Here is a 24,760-nt window from a genome sequence, read left to right on the forward strand (position 1 = left end):
TTAAATTGCTGCCCGCCTGCCCTGCTAAAAGAAGGGATCCCAGCCACGGCAGCCCCCTTTTAAGAGTCTCACTACCCTCAAGGTGTGAAGGGAAAAATTCAAATCCAAACAAGTCCTACCATTGGCCCTTTAAACTTTGCACCCTTTTGTCCGGCGTGCCTTTCCGCTCCAGCCCCTCTAGCACCCTCTGGTTGCGGGCTATTGCACTGTCTACAGTTCGTACTAATAACTTGGGATTTCTTAAGAGTTCATGCATGAACTTTAGACAGAAAAAGTGGAAACCATGACAGACCATCGCTACTTTCTTTTTCTGACTTGTGCTGTCTGAATTTCATGTGCTAACTCTGAGAATCTTTAAGTTATGTGTATGAACTATATTCATCTCACAGGAAAAGAGGAGCACAGCTCTGTGCTGCACCAGCACAGCTCTTCATGAGTCAGCCCTAGAGGTACAGGGGCTGTATCATGATCAGCTGCACTTGCTTGCCCAGAGCTAAGGGCCTGTTTTCATATGCTTTCACCTTCTAAAGTACATTCATTTAACCAGAGATTTAACTGAACTGGTGCATGATTATCAGACCAACCAGAAAGAGGCATTACCCACTGTTTGGAAGCTGTGCCATCTGAACATCCTGCTTTAATTTGGAGAAATATCCTGCTAAATGAATGCAATTTAGACTGGTCAAGCAGGTGCTCATGATACAGCCCCAGGTGTAATCCTTACACCCAGGCAGGATGCTGCACACCTCAGTGACCTCTGCCCAACACATTGAAGGCCCGATTTAGAGCTTGGCAGACGAGTTACTCCGTCGCAACCATAACGGATATCCTGTCTGCCGAAATAAAAATCCCATTATATGCTATGGGATTTATATTTCAACGGACCGGGTATCCATCACCACTGTGATGGAGTAACCCGTCAGCCAAGAACTAAATCGGGCCCTAAATGTTTACCTAGGTTCTCTCCTCGCTAGCGCTGGGTTCAAACCTCCACTCCAATTTACTATAGTTTCAGTTCTTCAACGCCTGCAAGCCTATAATGTTTTTAGTGCTGAGATGACAGCATGAGGATATTGATATTTATATAGGGGTCACCATCATCTTGAGTGTCGAGGGGTGACTGGTGATTGTCATTGGTGTTACCAAACCTTGAGAACTTTTTATAAACCTCAAAAGATTGAAAGTCTGAGTTGTACCACCCAGGATTCAAGCCTGAAATCTGCAGGTCTTGCATGCAATCCACTTGCTGAGCTATTTCTCTTACACGTTTGTGTAAGGACAGAACTTTAGGTATTCACAGTGCAGCAAGATGACAACTCTGTTGTAGATTGTTGGCAACAATGCAGAAAGTGTAAAACCCCAAAATCATTAGTTTTGAAAATGAAATGACAAAAACGAATGGTATAAAAAAATATGTCAAGTGAAACACACTTCAATGAGTTTGAAAGAATAATACGGTTACAAAGGCAATAGCACTAAACATGCTGCCATCCACTGGCTTAAAAAAAATTAAGCATTGAGGAAAAAAAAGAATGAGTTACCTGGGAACGATCTGAGCGAAGATTCTCAAGGAATTTCCTATGTGTAAGAACCTACCATCAATAGAATGCATGTCTAGAATATTTTACGGAAAGTCACACACTAACCTGGGTGTCATGCTTCATTACAGGGTCTTCTCATCCGTGCAACAGTTTAGGGGGTGGGAGTTGGATGGTCTCATCAAATGTCTTCAAGAGCACTTTGGATGCTTCTTTAATGACATTTGCCCATCTGTGTTACCTTCCCTCAGTCCCTGGAAGAAGCTCTGAAGAAAGCTTGTTCTGGTCACTATGAAGAAGTTGTTCTGGCCTTGCTGAAGACCCCTGCTCAATTTGATGCCCAGGAGCTGAAGCAAGCCACTAAGGTAAGACTACATACTAATATCACAAACTGTTTCTTGGAAGAACAAATGGTGCTTTGATGCTTACTTAATTTTCTTCAGGTCTAATGCACATGTTAAATCTGTGTGTGTATGTATATTTATGTGTGAGTATATATATGTATGTATATATATGTATAATAATATAATGTTTGATGGCCTGTGTAGCTGCAGATACACATGCTGTGCATTATCCTGCCATCTAGTGTTCGGCTCGGAGTGTTACAAGTTGTTTTTCTTCGAAGAAGTCTTTTCGAGTCACGGGACCGAGTGACTCCTCCCTTTTGGCTCCATTGCGCATGAGCATCGACTCCATCTTAGATTGTTTTCTTTCCGCCATCGGGTTCGGTCGTGTGCCTCTTCGCTCCGTGATTCGAATCGGGAAAGTATAAAAATCATCGAAAATCTGTCGGTATTGTTGCATTCGGGAAAGATCTTCTATCGATACATCGGCACCGACGAGACAACCGCTTCGGTGGCCCTTCGGGGCTTCTGCGCCCATTCGAGGCCTGGTCGGCCCGACAATACCCGTCGCCGAAGCCTCATGGACCGGACCCCCTTCCGTTTCTGTCCGACGTGCCACACTAAGTATCCTTACACAGACCAGCATCGGGTCTGTAATCTGTGTCTGTCACCGGATCACAGAGAGGATACCTGCGAGGCCTGCAAGGCCTTTCGGTCGAAAAAGACCTTAAGAGATCAGAGGGCAAGGCGCTTACAGATGGCGTCGAAATCGTCGATACACCTCGAAGTCGAAGAGGAGGAGATGGCTATCTCCATCCAGGGATCGGACTCGGACGACTCCAACGGAGACCGACCACCGACAGCGGGCCAAAATGAGTACGCCTGCCCCAACCCATCCCCAAAGTCAGCTGAAAAAACAAAAGGCCTCGGGGGCACCACTGCCTGAAGGCCATGGCTTGACCCATAAAAAAAGCCGTGACCAAGCAACACCTTCAGCACCGAAGAAGGCCAAAATCATGCCGAAGTCTTCCGACTCGAGTTGAGAAACCGGTGTTGAAAAAAGTCGACATCGCTTGATCTAAGCCACTAAGCCTCGAAAGAGCCTTTCGGAGCCGAGGCAAACCATTTCCATGGGCATTTCGGTGCCGAGAAAACCGGCTTCGGAACCTAAAAAGGCCTCTTACACAGAGGAACAGGGGCTCTCCAAACAACTGAAAGGGAGGCACAGGTTTGAAGAGGAGCTGGATGTTGAAGAGTTTGATCAAAATCAACGAAGAATACAGATCCAGAAGGATACTGGAAGGATTCAAACTGTCCCTCCTCTCAAATTTAAGAGAAAATTGGCTTTTCAAACAGACAGAGACTGAAACTGATCAGCCAAGAGCAAAAGTGGCTAGAGAGAAATCGCCAACCAGCCATTTCTCCCCAGAAATATCGCCAGCACATTCGCCACAAAGGACAGGGTCACCATTTGGCACGCCAACTGCACAGTCACCCACATATACTGTGCAAACACAGGATGAGGTAGATCCCTGGGACCTCTACGATCCCCCGGTTTCCGACAATAGCTTTGAGTGCTACCCCTCAGAACCATCCCCTCCAGAGGATAGCACCTCTTATACCCAAGTCTTGGCCAGGGCTGCAACATTCCATAATGTCACTATGTACTCGGAACCATTGGTGGATGACTTCCTTTTCAATATCCTGGCTTCCACGCATGCGTCATACCAAAGCCTGCCAATGCTACCAGGCATGCTTAAGCATGCATAGCAAGTCTTTCAAGAGCCGGTCAAAGGAAGAGCCATCACACCCCGGGTGGAAAAAAGTACAAACCACCCCCATCGGACCCTGTGTTCATTACGCAGCAGCTCCCACCGGACTCTGTAGTGGTTGGGGCCGCAAGGAAATGTGCAAACTCGCAATCATCGGGAAATGCACCACCTCCTGATAAAGAAAGCCGCAAGTTTGACGCAGCGGGAAAGAGGGTGGCAGCGCAAGCTGCCAACCAATGGCGTATTGCTAATTCACAGGCCCTCTTTGCCCATTACGACCAAGCTCACTGGGATGAAATGAATGATATCATTCAGCATCTACCTAAGGAGTATCCGAAACGGGCTCAACAGGTAGTAGAGGAAGGGCAAGTCATCTCCAACAACCATATTCGTTATGCACTGGACTCCGCTGACACTGCCGCAAGAACTGTAAACACGGCAGTCACAATCAGGAGACATGCTTGGTTACGAAGCTCCGGATTCAAACCTAAAATACAGCAGGCAGTATTAAAGATGCCGTTTAACCAGCAACAACTATTTGGGCCAGAAGTGGACACAGCCATCGAAAAGATGAAGGACACTTACACGGCCAAAGCCATGGGCGCGCTCTACTCTTCCCAGTATAGAGGGACATTTAGAAAACCACAATTTAGGGGAGGTTTTAGACAGCAACCTTCAGAGGCATCCACCTCTCAAGCAAAACCCACCTACCAGTCCCAATACCAGAGAGGGGGGGTTTCGCGGAACATTCAGGCGACAATTCCCAAGATCAAGGGGAAAGTTTCAGCCTACCAAGCAGGCCCCCAGCAACAAACAGTGACTCCAATGTCACACTTCCCCAACACACATCACCAGTAGAGGGAAGATTAACACTTTACCACAAAAACTGGTCAGACATAACCATGGACACATGGGTCCTATCAGTTATCCAACATGGTTACTGCATAGAGTTCACACATTTCCCTCCAGATGTCCCCCCCCCCCCCCCCAAAACGCACAAACTGTTGGCACAACATATACAACTATTACAAATAGAGGTAAAGCTATAGAACTAGTACCTCACCACCAAAAAGGAACAGGGGGTTATTCGCTATATTTCCTTATTCCCAAAAAAGACAAAACACTAAGACCAATATTAGATCTCAGGACATTAAACCTCTTCATCAAATCAGAACATTTCCACATGGTCACGTTACAAGGTGTAGTTCCGTTACTGAAACATGGAGAATACATGGCAACATTGGATCTAAAAGATGCGTATTTCCATATACCCATCCATCCATCTCACAGAAAATACCTCCGATTTTGTCATACAGGGCAAACACTAACAATTCAAGGTACTGCCATTTGGGATAACAACAGCACCCAGAGTATTTACAAAATGCCTTGCTGTAGTAGCAGCTCATATAAGGAGACATCACATGCACGTATTCCCATATCTCGATGATTGGCTAATAAAAGCCAACACTCGACACCGGTGTCAAAATCATACACCGCATGTAATAGATACCCTACACAGACTAGGCTTCTCAATAAATTACCAAAAATCTCACTTGCAACCATCCCAGCTACAACAATACTTGGGAGCAACACTCAACACAAAAAAAGCAATTGCCTCTCCAAGCCCACAGAGTTCAATCATTTCAAACTATGGTGTCAAATATACAACCAAATCACCAGTACATAGTCAGATTTGTCATGAGAATCTTAGGCATGATGGCATCATGCATCGCTATTGTCCGAAACGCATGGCTACACATGCGGCCTTTACAGCAATGCCTAGCAAAACAATGGACGCAGGCACAGGGTCAACTTCAGGATCTTGTGTTGATAGACTGCCAGACACACTTTTTGCTTCAATGGTGGAACCCTGTAAATTTAAACAAAGGGCGGCCATTTCAAGACCCAGTGCTTCACGCCATTCTCACAACAGACGCTTCAATGATCGGGTGGGGAGCACACCTCAACAATCACAATATACAAGGACAATGGGACAATCAACAAAAACAGCTACACATAAATCACTTAGAACTGCTAGCGGTCTCCCTAGCACTAAAAGCCTTTCAACCCCTTCTAGTCCACAAACACATTCTTGTCAAAACAGACAATATGACAACAATGTACTATCTAAACAAAGGGGGGGGGGGGGGAACACACTCATCACAACTATGCCTTCTAGCACAAAAAATTTGGCATTGGGCAATTCACAACAACATTCGCCTGATAGCGCATTATATACCAGGCATTCACAATCAGTTAGCCGACAATCTCAGTCGAGATTACCAGCAAACTCACGAATGGGAAATACATCCCCAGATTCTACAAGAATACTTTTACTGCTGGGGAACACCAGACCTAGATCTGTTCGCAACAAAACTCAAAATGTCCAAACTTCTCATCCAGGTACCCACACCCTCAGTCCAAGGGCAATGCTCTGTGGATCAATTGGTCAGGGATATTTGCTTACGCTTTCCCCCTCTCCCACTCATTCCTTTCATAGTCAACAAACTGAGTCAAAACAAACTCAAACTAATACTCCTAGCACCAACGTGGGCTTACCAACCGTGGTACACCACACTGTTGGACTTCTCAGTAGTACCTCACATCAAACTCCCAAACAGACCAGATCTGTTAACACAACACAAATAACAAATCAGACACCCCAATCCAGCATTGCTCAACCTAGCAATCTGGCTCCTGAAGTCTTAGAATCTAAACCTTTCAAATGACTGTATGGAAGTGTAAGGAAATGCCTCCTTGGCATGGTGTTACCCCCTGACTTTTTGCCTTTGCTGATGCCAAGTTATGATTTGAAAGTGTGCTGAGGCCTGCTAATCAGGCCCCAGCACCAGTGTTCTTTCCCTAACCTGTACCTTTGTTTCCACAATTGGCACACCCTGGCATCCAGGTAAGTCCCTTGTAACTGGTACCTCTGGTACCAAGGGCCCTGATGCCAGGGAATGTCTCTAAGGGCTGCAGCATGTCTTATGCCACCCTGGGGACCCCTCACTCAGCACAGACACACTGCTTGCCAGCTTGTGTGTGCTAGTGGGGATAAAACGACTAAGTCCACATGGCACTCGCCTCAGGGTGCCATGCCAACCTCACACTGCCTATAAGTATAGATGAGTCACCCCTCTAGCAGGCCTTACAGCCCTAAGGCAGGGTGCACTATACCATAGGTGAGGGCCTCAGTGCATGAGCACTATGCCCCTACAGTGTCTAAGCCAAACCTTAGACATTGTAAGTGCAGGGTAGCCATAAGAGTATATGGTCTGGGAGTCTGTCATGCACAAACTCCACAGCACCATAATGGCTACACTGAAAACTGTGAAGTTTGGTATCAAACTTCTCAGCACAATAAATACACACTGATGCCAGTGTACATTTTATTGTACCATACACCCCAGAGGGCACCTTAGAGGTGCCCCCTGAAACCTTAACCGACTATCCGGGTAGGCTGACTAGTTTTAGCAGCCTGCCACACACCACACATGTTGCTGGCCACATGGGGAGAGTGCCTTTGTCACTCTGTGGCTAGTAACAAAGCCTGTACTGGGTGGAGGTGCTTCACACCTCCCCCTGCAGGAACTGTAACACCTGGCGGTGAGGCTCAAAGGCTCACCCCCTTTGTTAGAGCACCCCAGCTAGTGGAGATGCCCGCCACGGCCCCACTTTTGGCGGCAAGGCCGGAGGAGATAATGAGAAAAACAAGGAGGAGTCACTGGCCAGTCAGGACAGCCCCTAAGGTGTCCTGAGCTGAGGTGACTCTGACTTTTAGAAATCCTCCATCTTGCAGATGGAGGATTCCCCCAATAGGGATAGGAATGTGCCCCCCTCCCCTCAGGGAGGAGGTACAAAGAGGGTGTAGCCACCCTCCGGGCTAGTAGCCATTGGCTACTAACCCCCCAGACCTAAACACACCCCTAAATTCAGTATTTAGGGGCTCCCCAGAACCTAGGAACTCGGATTCCTGCAACCTAAGAAGAAGAGGACTGCTGAACTGAAAAACCTGCAGAGAAGACGGAGACACCAACTGCTTTGGCCCCAGCACTACCGGCCTGTCTTCCCCCCCCCCCCCCCCCCCCCCTCTAAAGACACTGCTCCAGCGACGCGTTCCCAGGGTCCAGCAACCTCTGAAGCCTCAGAGGACTACCCTGCATCTAGAAGGACCAAGAACTCCCGAGGACAGCGGCTCTGTTCCCAAAGACTGCAACTTTGCAACAAAGAAGCAACTTTGAAACAGCACACGTTTCCCGCCGGAAGCGTGAGACTTTACACACTGCACCCGACGCCCCCGGCTCGACTTGTGGAGAACAAACACCACAGGGAGGACTCCCCAGCGACTACGAGACCGTGAGTAGCCAGAGTTGACCCCCCTGACCCCTCACAGCGACGCCTGCAGAGGGAATCCCGAGGCTCCCCCTGACCGCGACTGCCTGCTTCAAAGACCTGACGCCTGGTAAAGACTCTGCACCCGCAGCCCCCAGGACCTGAAGGATCCGACCTCCAGTGCAGGAGCGACCCCCAGGTGGCCCTCTCCCTTGCCCAGGTGGTGGCTACCCCGAGGAGCCCCCCCTTTGCCTGCCTGCATCGCTGAAGAGACTCCTTGGTCTCCCATTGCTTTCTATTGAAAACCTGACGCTTGTTTACACACTGCACCCAGCCGCCCCCGTGCCGCTGAGGGTGTAATTTCTGTGTGGACTTGTGTTCCCCCCCCCCCGGTGCCCTACAAAACCCTCCTGGTCTGCCCTCCGAAGACGTGGGTACTTACCTGCTGGCAGACTGGAACCGGGGCATCCCCTTCTCCATTGAAGCCTATGCGTTTTGGGCACCACTTTGACCTCTGCACCTGACCGGCCCTGAGCTGCTGGTGTGGTAACTTTGGGGTTGCTCTGAACCCCCAACGGTGGGCTACCTTGGACCCAAACTTGAACCCCGTAGGTGGTTTACTTACCTGCAAAAACTAACAAACACTTACCTCCCCCAGGAACTGTTGAAAATTGCACTGTCTAGTTTTAAAATAGCTATATGTCATTTATGTGAAAACTGTATATGCTATTTTGCTAATTCAAAGTTCCTAAAGTTCCTACCTGAAATACCTTTCATTTGAAGTATTACTTGTAAATCTTGAACCTGTGGTTCTTAAAATAAACTAAGAAAAGATATTTTTCTATACAAAAAAAACCTATTGGCCTGGAATTGTCTCTGAGGGTGTGTTCCTCATTTATTGCCTGTGTGTGTACAACAAATGCTTAACACTACCCTCTGATAAGCCTACTGCTCGACCACACTACCACAAAATAGAGCATTAGAATTATCTCTTTTTGCCACTATCTTACCTCTAAGGGGAACCCTTGGACTCTGTGCATGCTATTTCTTACTTTGAAATAGTACATACAGAGCCAACTTCCTACAGGAAGTCATTAAACAGGCAAGAAAACCGACGACAAGGCATTGCTATGCTAATAAATGGAAAAGGTTTGTTTTCTACTGCCAACCAAACCAAATCACACCGTTAGATGCCTCCATACAAAACATTGTGAGTTATTTACTACACCTATTAAAAAAAAAAAAGCAAATCTCGCTTTCTCATCCATCAAAATCCATCTCACTGCAATGTCTGCTTACCTGCAGATTAAACATACAAAGTCACTTTTTAGAATCCCAGTTATTAAAACCTTTTATGGAGGGACTAAAAAGGATCATACCTCCAAGAACCCCACCAGTACCCTCGTGGAATCTGAATACTGTACTTACACGACTCATGGGTCCACCTTTTGAGCCCATGCATTCTTGCCAAATCCAATTCTTAACTTGGAAGGTAGCATTTCTAATAGCCATCACTTCACCACAAAGAGTTAGCGAAATACAGGCGTTCACTCTCGAAGAACCATTTATACACGTACACAAACCTAAAGTGGTTCACCGCACAAATCCAACATTTCTGCCAAAAGTTATTTCACCGTTTCATCTAAACCAAACTGTGGAGCTTCCAGTCTTCTTTCCACAGCCAGACTCAGTAGCAGAAAGAGCACTACATACATTATACATAAAAAGAGCACTAATGTATTATTTAGACAGAACAAAACCATTTTGGAAAACTAAGCAATTTTTTTTTGCTTTTCAAGAACCCCATGCTGGTAACCCTATATCCAAACAGGGCATAGCCAGATGGATAGTCAAATGCATACAAACCTGTTACCTCAAAGCTAAAAGAGTTACCCATTACACCAAAGGCACACTCCACTAGAAAGAAAGGAGCAGAAACAATGGCCTTTCTAGGTAACATACCAATGACAGAGATTTGTAAGGCAGCCACTTTGTCTACACCTCATACGTTTACCAAACACTACTGTGTAGATGTGTTAGCAACACAACAAGCCACAGTAGGACAGGCTGTACTAAGAACATTATTTCAAACGACTTCAACTCCTAAAGGCTGACCACCACTTTGGGGAGGATTACTGCTTTGTAGTCTATGCACAGCATGTGTATCTGCAGCTACACATGCCATCGAACGGAAAATGTCACTTACCCAGTGTACATCTGTTCATGGCATGTTCCGCTGCAGATTTACATGCGCCCTCCCAACTCCCCGGGAGCCTGTAGCTGTTTAAGTTGCAATTAAAAATTGTATATATGTAAATATACATTCCTTTAGCACAAACTATGTACATACATATCTATTCTATTGCATGGACATCTTTAGTATTCTCATTCTACCACTCCTACCTCACCCTATGTGGGAAAACAATCTAAGATGGAGTCGATGCCCATGCGCAGTGGAGCCAAAGGGAGGAGTCACTCGGTCCTGTGAGTCTAAAAGACTTCTTCAAAGAAAAACAACTTGTAACACTCCGAGCCCAACACTAGATGGCAGGAACAGTGCACAGCATGTGCATCTGTAGCGGAACATGCCACGAACAGATGTACACTGGGTAAGTGACATTTTCCATATATATATATATATATATATATATATATATTCGATGGCATCTGTCGCTGTAGATACGCATGTTTTGCATAGCTCGCCATCTGGTGTTGGGCCGGAGTGTTACAAGTTGTTGTTCTTCGAAGAAGTCTTTCGAGTCACGGGACCGAGTGACTCCTCCTTTTGTCTCCATTGCGCATGGGCGTCGACTCCATCTTCGATTTGTTTTTTTTCTGCCATCGGGTTCGGACGTGTTCCTGTCGCTCCGAGTTTCGGAACGGAAAGATAGCTAATTTCGGAATATTTTCGTCGGTATTGTTGCATTCGGGATCGGCGTAGTTGGATTCAACACCGCGTCTAAGATTGAAGAGCTCCGGTGCCCTTCGGGGTAATTTTTCCGATCCCCCGTCGGGGCCTGGTCGGCCCGACCACGTGCAGAAGAACGCCGATGGAACGGACCCCGTTCCGTTTCTGTCCCAAATGCCACAATAAATACCCGTATACAGACCAACACTTGGTCTGCAACCTGTGCCTGTCACCTGAGCACAGTGAAGACACCTGCGAGGCCTGTTGTGCGTTCCGGTCCCGAAAAACACTCCGAGACCGTCGAGCCAGAAGACTTCAGATGGCGTCCGCGCCGACAGCCCACCGGGAGTTCGAGGAACAAGAAGAGGAGGGAACCTTTTCGATCCAAGAATCGGACTCCGAAGGATTCGACGATACACAAACCGTGAGTAAGACGTCGAAAACCACTCAGAAGAAGATTTACAAGGCCCAGGGGACGCCACTGCCACCAGGCCATGGCTCGACCCATAAATTCGGTGACCGACCGTCTGCACCGAAAAAGGCCCAAACAGTGCCGAGATCGTCCGACTCCGGTCGAGACACCGGCACGCAGCCTTCTCGGGACCGAGAAAGTGCTGGAGACAAGCATCGACACCGAGATGCCGGTGTAGACACGGCTCAACGCCGAGACAGCGGCACCGAAGAAGATCGACGCCGAGAGGTTTCGGCCCCGAAAAAGAAAAAAGTCACCTCGGAGCCGAAAAGATGCAGACAGGGTTTCGGTGCCAAAACAAACTGCAACCGACCCAGTTTCAGGCTCTTATACAGAAGAGCACTCGCTAACCTCCCAAATGCAAAAGCATAGGTTTGAGGAAGAGCTACACTCAACTGATGTAGACCATACGCAAAAGCGTATTTTCATACAGCAGGGGACAGGAAAAATAAGCACCCTTCCCCCTATTAGAAGAAAGAGAAGATTGGAGTTCCAAACTGAACAAACACCACAATACAAAAGTGGTGAAAAGTTACCCCACCACCCTCTCCTCCACCTGTGATTAACGTCTCACCAGCACAAACTCCATCACATTCCCCAGCTCACACCACCATGAGCCAGGGTGACCAAGATCAAGACGCATGGGACTTATACGACGCCCCAGTGTCAGATAACAGTCCGGAGGCATACCCTACGAAGCCATCTCCACCAGAGGACAGCACTGCGTATTCTCAAGTGGTGGCTAGAGCAGCACAATTTCACAATGTAAGCCTCCACTCAGAACAGGTCGAGGATGACTTTTTATTCAACACACTCTCCTCCACCCACAGCTCCTACCAAAGCCTGCCTATGCTCCCTGGTATGCTCCGGCACGCAAAAGAAATCTTTAAGGAGCCTGTCAAAAGTAGGGCAATCACACCAAGAGTGGAAAAAAAGTATAAGGCGCCTCCTACAGACCCGGTTTTCATCACTACACAGCTGCCACCAGACTCTGTCGTTGTAGGAGCAGCTAGGAAAAGGGCCAACTCCCACACATCTGGAGATGCACCACCCCAGATAAAGAAAGCCGCAAGTTCGATGCAGCTGGTAAGAGTCGCAGCACAAGCTGCAAACCAGTGGCGCATCGCTAACTCCCAGGCACTACTTGCGCGCTATGACAGAGCCCATTGGGATGAGATTGACCATCTGCCCAAGGACCTACAAAATAGGGCAAAACAAGTGGTTGAGGAGGGACAGACCATTTCCAACAACCAAATCCGCTCCTCCATGGACGCTGCAGATACAGCTGCACGGACAATTAATACATCTGTAACTATCAGAAGGCATGCATGGCTCCGAACGTCTGGATTTAAACCAGAGATTCAGCAAGCAGTTCTCAATATGCCTTTTAACGAAAAAGAACTGTTGGGTCCAGAAGTGGACACAGCGATTGAGAAACTCAAAAAAGACACGGACACTGCTAAAGCCATGGGCGCACTCTACTCCCCGCAGAGCAGAGGGAATTACAGCACATTCCGTAAAACACCCTTTAGAGGGGGGTTTCGGGGTCAGAGCACACAAGCCAGCACCTCACAGGCAACACCGTCCAGTTACCAGGGACAGTACAGAGGAGGTTTTCGGGGACAATATAGAGGAGGGCAATTCCCTAGGAATAGAGGAAAATTTCAAAGCCCCAAAACCCCTACTACTAAGCAGTGACTCACATGTCACTCACCCCCTCCACACAACACCAGTGGGGGGAAGAATAAGTCATTATTACAAAGTATGGGAGGAAATCACTACAGACACTTGGGTTCTAGCAATTATCCAACATGGTTATTGCATAGAATTTCTACAATTCCCTCCAAACATACCACCAAAAGCACAAAATTTGACAAAACATCATTCCAATCTCCTGGAGATAGAAGTGCAGGCACTATTGCAAAAGAATGCAATCGAATTAGTGCCAAACACACAAATAAACACAGGAGTTTACTCACTGTACTTTCTGATACCAAAGAAGGACAAAACGCTGAGACCAATCCTAGACCTCAGAATAGTGAACACATTCATCAAATCAGACCACTTTCACATGGTCACACTAAAAGAAGTATTACCATTGCTAAAACTACACGACTACATGACCACTTTAGACCTCAAGGACGCGTATTTCCATATACCAATACACCCATCGCACAGGAAATACCTAAGGTTTGTATTCAAAGGAATACATTACCAATTCAAGGTACTGCCTTTCGGATTAACAACCGCACCAAGAGTCTTTACCAAATGTCTAGCGGTAGTCGCTGCACACATCAGAAGGCAGCAAATACATGTGTTCCCATATCTAGACGACTGGCTAATCAAGGCCCATTCGTTAATAGAGTGCTCAAATCACACAAATCAGATCATACAAACCCTCTTCAAACTAGGGTTCACCGTCAACTTCACGAAATCCAACATTCTGCCGTGCAAGGTACAACAATACCTAGGAGCCATAATAGACACAACAAAAGGAGTAGCCACTCCAAGTCCCCAAAGAATTCAAAATTTCAACACCATCATACAACGCATGTATCCAACACAAAAGATACAAGCAAAGATGATATTGCAACTCCTAGGCATGATGTCTTCATGCATAGCCATTGTCCCAAACGCAAGACTGCACACGAGGCCCTTACAACAGTGCCTAGCATCACAGTGGTCTCAAGCACAGGGTCATCTTCTAGATCTGGTGTTAATAGACCGCCAAACTTACCTCTCGCTTCTGTGGTGGAACAACATAAATTTAAACAAAGGGCGGCCTTTCCAAGACCCAGTGCCACAATACGTAATAACAACAGATGCTTCCATGACAGGGTGGGGAGCACACCTCGATCAACACAGCATACAAGGACAATGGAACGTACATCAAACAAAACTGCATATAAATCACCTAGAACTTCTAGCAGTTTTTCAAGCACTAAAAGCTTTCCAACCAATAATAGTTCACAAATACATTCTCGTCAAGACAGACAACATGACAACAATGTATTATCTAAACAAGCAAGGGGGGACGCACTCCATGCAGTTAAGCCTGCTAGCACAAAAAATTTGGCGTTGGGCAATTCACAACCAAATTCGCCTAATAGCACAATTTATACCAGGGATCCAAAATCAACTCGCAGACAATCTCTCTCGATCACCAACAGGTCCACGAATGGGGAAATTCACCCCCAAATTCTGAACACCTATTTCAAACTCTGGGGAACACCTCAAATAGACTTGTTTGCGACGAAGGAGAACGCAAAATGCCAAAACTTCGCATCCAGATACCCACACAAACAGTCCCAAGGCAATGCCCTATGGATGAACTGGTCAGGGATATTTGCTTACGCTTTTCCTCCTCTCCCTCTCCTTCCTTACCTGGTAAACAAACTCAGTCAAAACAAACTCAAACTCGTATTAATAGCACCAACTTGGGCAAGGCAACCCTGGTACACAACGCTGCTAGACCTATCAGTAGTACCCTACATCAAATTGCCCAACAGGCCACATCTGTTGACACAACACAACCAAAAGATCAGACACCCAGATCCAGCATCGCTGAATCTAGCAATCTGGCTCCTGAAATCCTAGAATTCGGGCACTTACAACTTACCCAAGAATGTATGGAAGTCATAAAGCAAGCCAGAAGGCCATCCACCAGGCACTGCTATGCAAGTAAATGGAAGAGGTTTGTTTGCTACTGCCATATTAATCAAATGCAACCATTACACACAACTCCAGAACATGTAGTGGGTTACTAACTTCACTTACAAAAATCTAACCTAGCTTTCTCTTCCATTAAAATACACCTTGCAGCAATATCTGCATACCTGCAGACTACCTATTCAACTTCCCTTTATAAGATACCAGTCATTAAAGCATTCATGGAGGGCCTTAGGAGAATTATACCACCAAGAACACCACCTGTTCCTTCATGGAACCTAAATGTTGTCCTAACTAGACTTATGGGTCCACCTTTTGAACCCATGCACTCCTGCGAAATACAGTTCCTAACCTGGAAGGTTGCATTTCTCATCGCCATTACTTCCCTAAGAAGAGTAAGCGAGATTCAGGCGTTTACAATACAAGAACCTTTTTATACAACTACACAAGAATAAGGTCGTCCTAAGGACTAATCCTAAATTTTTGCCAAAGGTGATTTCACCGTTCCATCTAAATCAAACAGTGGAACTTCCAGTGTTCTTTCCACAGCCAGATACCGTAGCTGAAAGGGCACTACATACATTAGATGTCAAAAGAGCATGAATGTATTACATTGACAGAACAAAGAACATCAGAAAGACTAAACAACTATTTATTGCATTTCAAAAACCTCATGCAGGAAACCCAATATCAAAACAAGGTATAGCCAGATGGATAGTTAAATGCATCCAAATCTGCTACCTTAAAGCTAAACGACAGCTGCCCATTACACCAAGGGCACACTCAACCAGAAAGAAAGATGCTACCATGGCCTTTCTAGGAAACATCCCAATGCAAGAAATATGTAAGGCAGCCACATGGTCTACGCCTCACACATTCACCAAGCACTACTGTGTAGACGTGTTATCCGCACAACAAGCCACAGTAGGTCAAGCCGTATTAAGAACATTATTTCAAACTACTTCCACTCCTACAGGCTGAGCCACCGCTTTTGGGGAGATAACTGCTTACTAGTCTATGCAAAACATGCGTATCTACAGCGACAGATGCCATCGAACTGAAAATGTCACTTATCCAGTGTACATCTGTTCGTGGCATCAGTCGCTGTAGATTCGCATGTGCCCACCCGCCTCCCCGGGAGCCTGTAGCAGTTTGGAAGTTACCTTCAACTATTTGTATATGTATCATCTCAACCTTAAATAGGTACATACTTAGTCACTCCATTGCATGGGCACTATTACTACAATTCAACTCCTACCTCACCCTCTGCGGGGAAAAACAATCGAAGATGGAGTCGACGCCCATGCGCAATGGAGACAAAAGGAGGAGTCACTCGGTCCCGTGACTCGAAAGACTTCTTCGAAGAAAAACAACTTGTAACACTCCGGCCCAACACCAGATGGTGAGCTATGCAAAACATGCGAATCTACAGAGACTGATGCCACGAACAGATGTACACTGGGTAAGTGACATTTTCTATATATATATATATAAATAAATATCTTACCTACTGACAGTCGCCAGTAGATTGTTATAGTTAGGACCTAGTTTCTATAGATAAAGCTGCTTTTTGCTTGCCTATATCTTTGGTGCCGTTTGACGAATCTTCACAAAATTTTCCCAAGAAATTCGACAGTCACGTGAGCTGCTGTCTGGAAAATGTCAGGGTGATCCATCAAGCAGGGGCTGAGATAAAGAGTTGGGGAAATTTAGAGCTTTTCCAGTGTTAATTCCCATAGGAAAAATTGAACAGCGATCGCTGGATTGAATGACACCAAATTTGACAGAAAGGTAGCTCTTGGTCCAGAAATGGCCCTTTTTGTTTTTTGGTGTAAATCCGTTGAGTAGTTTTTGGGAAATTTAAAGAAATCCAGTTCTGTGTGTATATATAGGGATGCAAAGGATTCGTGACCCCTAACGATCTTGTGCAGAGATCTGATTGGCTGATAACACTTCAGCAATAGAAGTGTGGTAAGCCATCATGGGACTCTGCTGAAGCGGAGTCACCATTAGGTAGTTAAAGTTAGGACCTAGTTTCCATAGGAAAAGTGTTTTTTGTTTTGCCAATAACTTTGACGCTGTTTGATAAATCTTCACGAAATTTTCAGAACTAGTATGACAGTCAGTTCCGCTGCTGTGGGATTTCTGGGTGATTTGTCAAGCTGGGGCCAAGGAAAAAAGTGTGGGGGGGGGGGCCCAAAACACTTTTCCCCATGCAATTTCCATAAAGATTTTTAGACACTACAACAGCCTAAACCGCTGGACTGAATTGCACCAAATTTGGCAGAAAGGTAGCTTTTGTTTCAGAAAGTGCAGTTTTTGTGATTTTTGTGGGAATCTGTTCAGTAGATTTTGAGGTATTAAGGGAAAAAGAAATGTGCATATCTGGGTGGAGCCTAAGCACAGATCTCATGGTAAAATCTGATTGTCTGTCAGCTCTTCAACCAGGAAGTGCTGGCAGCCATCTTGAGACCAATATATATATGATAGCACCCCATTGAAATGCATTGTAGTGAATGGTGGGTTTTGAGGGCCACAAAAAGAACGTGTGAAGGGTGATAACAGATTTTAGCTACAACATATATCATTTTTTGATGGTACCATTCTAATTTTAGGAATTGTGGTGTGTACTAAGGTGATTTTACTCTGTGTAAAAGCCTTCTCCTAGGATTTCTGAATTCAGTTTGAGAGAACCGTTTTCTCGTGATATTCCCATAGAGGTTATGGGAGGTGCTCCAGAACCAAAAATGAGAGCTTATTTTGTGTAAAATCACTCTATCTTTCTTAACCATATGAGAATGAAGTCTGACATTTTCAGTAAAACATGTACGTCAAACAGGACAGGAACTGCTTGTCAGTTGATTTCCTTGTGTTGTACTATAGCCTCCCAGTGTTCTAAAAAACAACTAAAGTGCTAACAGTTTTACTTATGTCAAAAGTGTGGCACACCTGAAGTCTTCTTGATTAAATGTTTTAAGTTTTACCAGTGTGATTCAATCTAGAAAGGAACAAAATGAAAGGGTTCATTTTGTCATAGAAATGATGGCTAGTGCTGTAGAAAGACAAATTAGGACATGTTTTAAGCGAGTTCAGAAACATCTTCCTCTTCTATTTCATTAAAACATTCTGACATGCAGACTGAAACATGCACTATCAACACCAGCAGCAGACTGCCATTTAACTCCCTGGTGATCTGCAGCTCTACTACAGTGTTTTAATGAGCAACTAGATTGGTAACATTCTGAATTTATGCCAAAATGTGGCCATCTTAATGGAATCGAAGTAGATACCTGAAAGCACTTTCTACTGATAGCCACCAGAGGAAAAAAAGAGCCCAAATGTAGCGCACATACCACCCAAATATAGCCCAATAAAAGAAGTGTGCAAAACAATTATTATTATTTTATTTTTTTGCAGTTTTGCATAGCACAGATTTGACCGGAAGGTATTGGAGTGCTTTACATGAACATCAGTTACATTACACAAGGACACATTCATTTTGGTTTTAAGCATGGGGGCGGTCGATTAAGTGATTTGCCCTGAATCCCAGGATGTCTAGCTGACGCTGAAACTCTAACCTGGTTCCCCAGTTGTAGAGTCTGCAGCTCTGGCCAGAACACCACATCCTCTTCCCCGAGTGTAACATATAATCAAGTGCTCAACTGGATAAAAAAACATAAAGATAGCAAATAAGAAAAGTGCCTTGTCACTGTTTGAGAACTAGAACAATATGTCCTCATTTTAGATTTTTTGAGTACTAACCATAACTTCTATGGGAATAAGACCCTCTCACTTTTATAATTTTAAAGAAAATGATTTAGGTATTACAGATCTGTAATACCTAATGTGGCACATTAAGATGACGCCAGGTGTGCTACACTTTTGTAATAAATATAGAATGTTAGCAATCTAGTTGTTCATTAGAATACTGTGAGGAGGCAGAGGGCAGGGAGGAGGGTGCAGAGGCAACAGGTTGACCATGCTAGGCAGACTGGAGGGCCAGCACAACGGATCATGGACGGCAAGAGGGATAAGGGCAACAAACGAACCATGCAGGACAGGCAAGAGAGGCTGCGGCTATATAACAGACCACTGAGGGCAGAAAGAAGAGGCAGTGACAGTGACATACATGCTAACAGACTTGGTTCAGGCAGGAGACTCCTGATGTTGTAAACCCAAAAGGGCTTTATTTTATCGGCCCCCTGCCTAAAAGCACCTCTTTTTCAATTTAAGTCTATGGGGAAAATCAACTCCCCAGGTTCCCCCCTCACCCCCTTAACAAGTTCTAAATGTTGGCAAGCATGGTACATCATGGAGGGCAGGAGGAATGTGGTACGGATATGGACTTTGATAACAGAAGGCAGGAGAGAGATGGGAAAGGGCACCAAACTGATCTTACAGGGCAAGCGTGGGGGGGGGGGGGGGTGTCAGCAGTACAATACACAACACAGGCATGCTGGACGGTAGTGCAGCACAACGGACCATGGAAAGCAATAGGGAGGAGACAAGGCCATGCACATGGACAACAGAGCAGAGGGGAAAGAGGCAAGGGCAGCAGGCTGACTATACCGTGCCGGCAGGAGGGACAGCTGCAGCATAACTGACCAAACCAGGCAGGAGGGAGGGGATAGGGGTCTGCACATGGAAAACAGGGAGCAAGGGGGGCAGGGCAGGAGCAGCAAGCTGACCATGGAGGGCAGGTGGAATGGGCACTGGAAGCACAACACACCATGAAGGGCAACAGACTATAATGGCATACACACAGACAACAGTGGGAAGTTGGGAGGGAATCAGGGGCAGCAAGCTGATCACACAGGGCAGGTTTGAGGGGCTGTGGCAGCACAAAAGACCATGTATGGCAAGCAGGAGGGTTAGTAGCAGCACAACAGCCATGGTGGGTAAGAGGGAGGGGGCAGGGGTATGCACAGGGGACCATGGAGGACAGAAAGGAGGGGTAGGGGCTGGACATAGACAAGAGAGGACAGGGGAAGGGGCTTCACAACAGACCACGTAGAGCAGGCAGGAGGGGCAGTTGCAGCGCAACAGAGCATGGAGGGCAGAAGGGAGTGGCAGAAAAATGGACAATGGAGAACAGGAATTCTGATTTTCCTTGCACAAAACCAGGGAAATTTAGCAGTTATAGTTGGCGGTATTTCAAGTAACTATAACTTGCAGCCTAAGGTAACTATAAATCGTACCCCAGGATTTTTTTTCTTTAATAATTTGACTTCTAATGTTCAGTGATATTTTTATTGACGTTATAAAAGTTGTCATGAGTGCTGTAATATCTGGGGTAATTAGCAGTGCATGGTGAGGGCGTGAGTTATAGTTACCTTAGGCCATGAGTTATAGTTACTTGAAATAACTTCAACTATAACTGCTAAATTTCTGTTTTGTTGCGAGTAAACTAGCCTTCTCTCTGTGAGGGCATTTGTTTCCTCTGTATCCTTGCCTGCAAAGATGAAGGCAAAGAGACAGAGGAAACCTCTGCTCCGCTCTGATGAAGGGAGAGCTTTTTGACCTCCAACGAATCACGCCCTGGTTTTGGGAATACTGTTATTATGGCCTCTCTCCTGGAGTCTGAAGCAATACGTACCCGAAGTCTGGCCGTCTGCTGTATAGCAATTTGACCTCCTCAAGAGACAGTGGAGTGTTCAATCCCCATTTCTGTAGGGGGGTCGAGGATCCAATAGTACTCAGATAAGCTGCTATCGACCCCTGGTCCGAGTCCCCAAAGACCCTGTAAAATGCCCTATAGTAGTTATCAAACTTCCCATAGATACTGAACTGCAAGTTCACCATGAGGCCTTCGGAGGTGTGGATTGCCCCATGGGGGCGCTTGGTACCTCTGACTGTAAGCACCAAGCTAGCAGGCTACTGGCCTTATCGCCCAGCTCATGTTTAACATATTCTTTGTAGTCAAATGCAGACCACTGCTGTAGCATTTCCTTGTATTCAGCTCTGACGCCCTTTAATGGTGCAAACAACTCCAGTTTGGCAACCCACTCCCTCTCTATGGTTGTCAATCAATCCTCTAGCTCCAAAACCTCCCTCTTAAGCTCACGCTTAATGCCATATTGTGTTGTCATGGAAACCCCCTGATTACCATCTTGGATGCATCCCATTCCACCACTGCATCAAACAGACACTCATTGTCAGCAAAATAATGGGTAATGTGCTCACCCACATGTGTGCTGAATGGCCCATCCTTCAACGCCAGAGGCTATAAGTGCCAGGTGGGAATCACTGGACACATCGGCAATGGTCCAAAGGTGACTTGCCCAGGTGTTCAGCATGCATACACTTACTGATCAAGGCCCCACTGCCATATATCACATCAATTTGTGTGTGTAGGGCATGCAGTGCAGAGTAGTGTGAATAGCCCTGCAGGCACAGATGAAGAGCTCCATCTATCACTCACAAGATCCAGAACACAATTAAAGTTCCTACACCAGAAAACTAGAGCAAGTGCAGAGCACCAGAGCAGGTGTTAGGAAGGCAGAGGAGGTTGCACCATTTTGGTCGTATAGTGTGACCAGTGTAAGAGGCTCCCCATCCTGGGTACCTTCCAGAATAACATAGCGACCCTCAGTGTCTACTATGAAATGCTCCACAACAAACTGAACTCCAGGAGTCACCCATACCACAAACCCCCTGGCTTAGGCCGAGTAGGCGGTGCTGTAGAGTGCTCCCTGCCAGTGTTTGAGTAGCTTGCCCAGTTCCCCAGTTGTTAAGTGTGTGTCTTGGATACCTGCAAACTGTACCTCATGGTGTTGCAGGTATGAATGAATTTGATAGCGCTTGCCACAAGAGCCTGGATAAGGGGGGTGACCCAGTTCTCTGTGAGCCCGTTCTACCGATAAGAAGGTTGGCGTCTTGCCCCTCAAAACATTTTCGGTCAACCAAGTCTCTAGATACAGGTCCATGCTCAGGCTCTCCACCCTGATATCGCTCCTCCTGGAGCGACCTTCCCATGTCATCCACCCTGCATGCAACACCGCTACCTCTTTCTGGAGTGACACTGTGTTGATCATGATCAGCTACAGAGGGGCGCATGGTCGCCATTTCCCACTCCGCATGCTTCACTCTTTCAGTTTTTTGTGGTCTTCATGCAGAAACCCTGCTTCCAACATCAGTGTGTCCAGCTTAGGTTCCAGTGAGGTTTTAAGATTACCCACAATGGCTAGGAACTCAGAAAATTTCTCTCAGTGGTCATGTAGCAGGCACTGCACCACTGACCCCTCAGTCAGATACCCATGTTCAACTGTAGGATGCAGTATTATTGCGGTCCATTCACCAGTCCTACCAGCCTTCACTTTGGCCATGATGATATTCAGGTGCCAGACCAGCATGAGTCTGTCTGGGAGGAACAGGTAGTTTCATCGGGTGCAGAGCAAACAGTCCACATTGGGGAAATTGAAGATCAAATCCCCTGAGGAGGAACAGCCGCCAATCACTCAGAACAGGTATGGCGAGGGGAGGCAATCAGTAAGTTTAGGCAGCCAGTCCTATCTGTTGGTGGCCTGCTGAATGGAGAGATGGAATCCAAAGTCCCCTATTTCTCCTTTCTCGCCAAAGAAAACACACCAGTGGGTCAGTCCCTCCTGGTGAGCAGTGTCTTACTTTCAGTCCTCCTAGCGATCAAGTGCGTGGATTGTGCTGACGCTCCCCACAGAGACCATCTGAGATCTAGTGTGATTTGTAATGGGGAGGGGTGTGCATTCACTGTTGGTGGACCCTCCCTTGGACCGGCCCTCTTCCGTGGCACCAGCAAAACATCCAGCGGTCCTCTGATCAAACCTTGGGAGCAGTGGGCAGGTCGCAAGCTCTTCCACTGATGGGAGTACCCAAAATGCCCCCTGCAGCGTGATTATGGCTAGTATTGGATGTGCGTAGGCATACCGTCCGACCTCACATCGCTCGATTGGACATAATTGATCTTGCATCTCCGCTCCTGTTGCCTCTTTACCAGTGCCCAGCAAGGTCGTCTCCACTTCTCCTGGTTGAGTAAGAGATGGCGGCCACTGGATGCAGTGTTGCCCATGTGTCCCCCCTCAGGGCCCATGGCTGGGTCCCTTATGTGCCGCCTCTGGGGGGTGCATGTTCGCTAATCCACGTTACCTGCCATTGCTCAGATCCATCCTCTGGATGTCAGGAACAGGTGGCTAGCCTGAGCTCACGTTTAGGCAACTGTCCTGGCCGCCATCTTGGCCATGCCCCCCCACCCCCCCCATTGTCAAGCTTCTTTTTGTGGTTCAGACCCAAAGACCTGGATGGGAATTGCAATTTATGAATACCCAAAAGTGCTTAACATCCAATGGCCCAGTCTACTACCTTATCACATGTACCTGCACAGGTTATGCTAACCTGTACTCTCGCCACTACCACACGTGATTTGCATACTGTTGTACTGACTTGTTGGTACAATATAAACAAACTATCACTGGGGAACATTTCCAAGGGATTCCTTTTTCATTAAACATGTTAAGGAAAATGGCAATTCTGGTAGCTTCGGGCATGCCCAGTAGCCCAAACAAGTTTTTTTTTGCATCCACATGCCATAGAGAGTGAGTTTTTTCCCAGTTCTGACAGTCTTTCTAATTTATACTTAGCTGACTAGATGCATTTTGAAATTCTGTGGTAAATGTGCTGTATTTCAGTATTTTATGTTTTAGGGGAAGGAAGTAACTGTCCGATCTGCTCTTCCTTCCTGTTGTAATGCCAGATGGTACAGTATTCTGCTAACCGTTAAATTAACTATGTTTCAACATAGGGCCTGGGAACAGATGAAGACACCCTCATTGAAATCCTCGCGTCGAGGAACAACAAAGAGATAAGGGAGATCAATAGGTGTTACAGAGAAGGTAAACCTTAAATCACATTTTCCTAAATGGAAGTGCTAATTTTTCCATATCATTGGTATGAACTTCCTCTATGAACTTCCAGAGGCCCAAGAAAGTCATCATGGTAAAAATATTGATCAATATACAATTTAAAATGTGTTTGTACAAAACTAGGAGAACTGTCAAATTAATGCACTTGAGCTAGTAAGGCCACTGTCCATATTAGCCAAACACTGAAAAAAATCTGAATTTCAAGACTCTGCACGTCTTCCTAAAGAGTTTTTGTGTTGTGCAACAGCCTGTAAATGTTACAACATGGAATTTGCATTTTTACTTGGGCAGCTCATTAGTTTCGCACACATCATTTAGTTACTAAAGGCACCAGAGTTCAGTGGGGTCCGTGAAATAAGATTGAGTATACTGCACTAACATTAAAAAAAAACCTCCCCATTTGATTAGTGTGTGTTGTACAACATGCAGCTAAAGTTATTAACCTAGAGTAGTTGGAGCATTGGGGCTCATCCCAAAACATTCTGACACGTGTTCAGCCAATAACCACCAGACAATGTCCCCTCACTTGATCAATATTGATGGAATAGTGACAATGGAGAGGCTGCCCTGTGTGAAAATAACACTTTACTAGACAACATTGTAAGTCCTTTTTACATGATAGATACTTGTTTTCTTAGGAAGAACATTGGCTAGTACAGAAAACAAAACAGTTGGGTCCTTTAAATAGACTCTTAATTACGGTTTCTTTCCATTGATCACATTTCAACCGCTTTGACCCAGGCTACGTATGCAGAAGAAAGCGTGTGCAGGCTGTGCGAGGGTGCATCTTATTACTAGTGGGTGTGGCTGCTGTCTGTGCTTCTAACACTG

General features: G+C 46.1%; 1 protein-coding gene across 1 annotated transcript in view; it reads left to right on the forward strand.

Moving 5' to 3' along the window:
• LOC138287989 (annexin A1-like) overlaps positions 1–24,760 on the forward strand; it is a 125,072-nt gene that overhangs the window by 56,469 nt on the left and 43,843 nt on the right. The window contains exons 5-6 of the mRNA XM_069229075.1: positions 1,790–1,903; positions 23,809–23,899. Coding sequence (XP_069085176.1) covers positions 1,790–1,903; positions 23,809–23,899 — 205 coding nt within the window. The remainder of the gene's footprint in view (positions 1–1,789; positions 1,904–23,808; positions 23,900–24,760) is intronic.

Source organism: Pleurodeles waltl, chromosome 1_1 (assembly GCF_031143425.1).
Source record: "Pleurodeles waltl isolate 20211129_DDA chromosome 1_1, aPleWal1.hap1.20221129, whole genome shotgun sequence".
Classification (NCBI taxonomy): Eukaryota; Metazoa; Chordata; class Amphibia; order Caudata; family Salamandridae; genus Pleurodeles; species Pleurodeles waltl.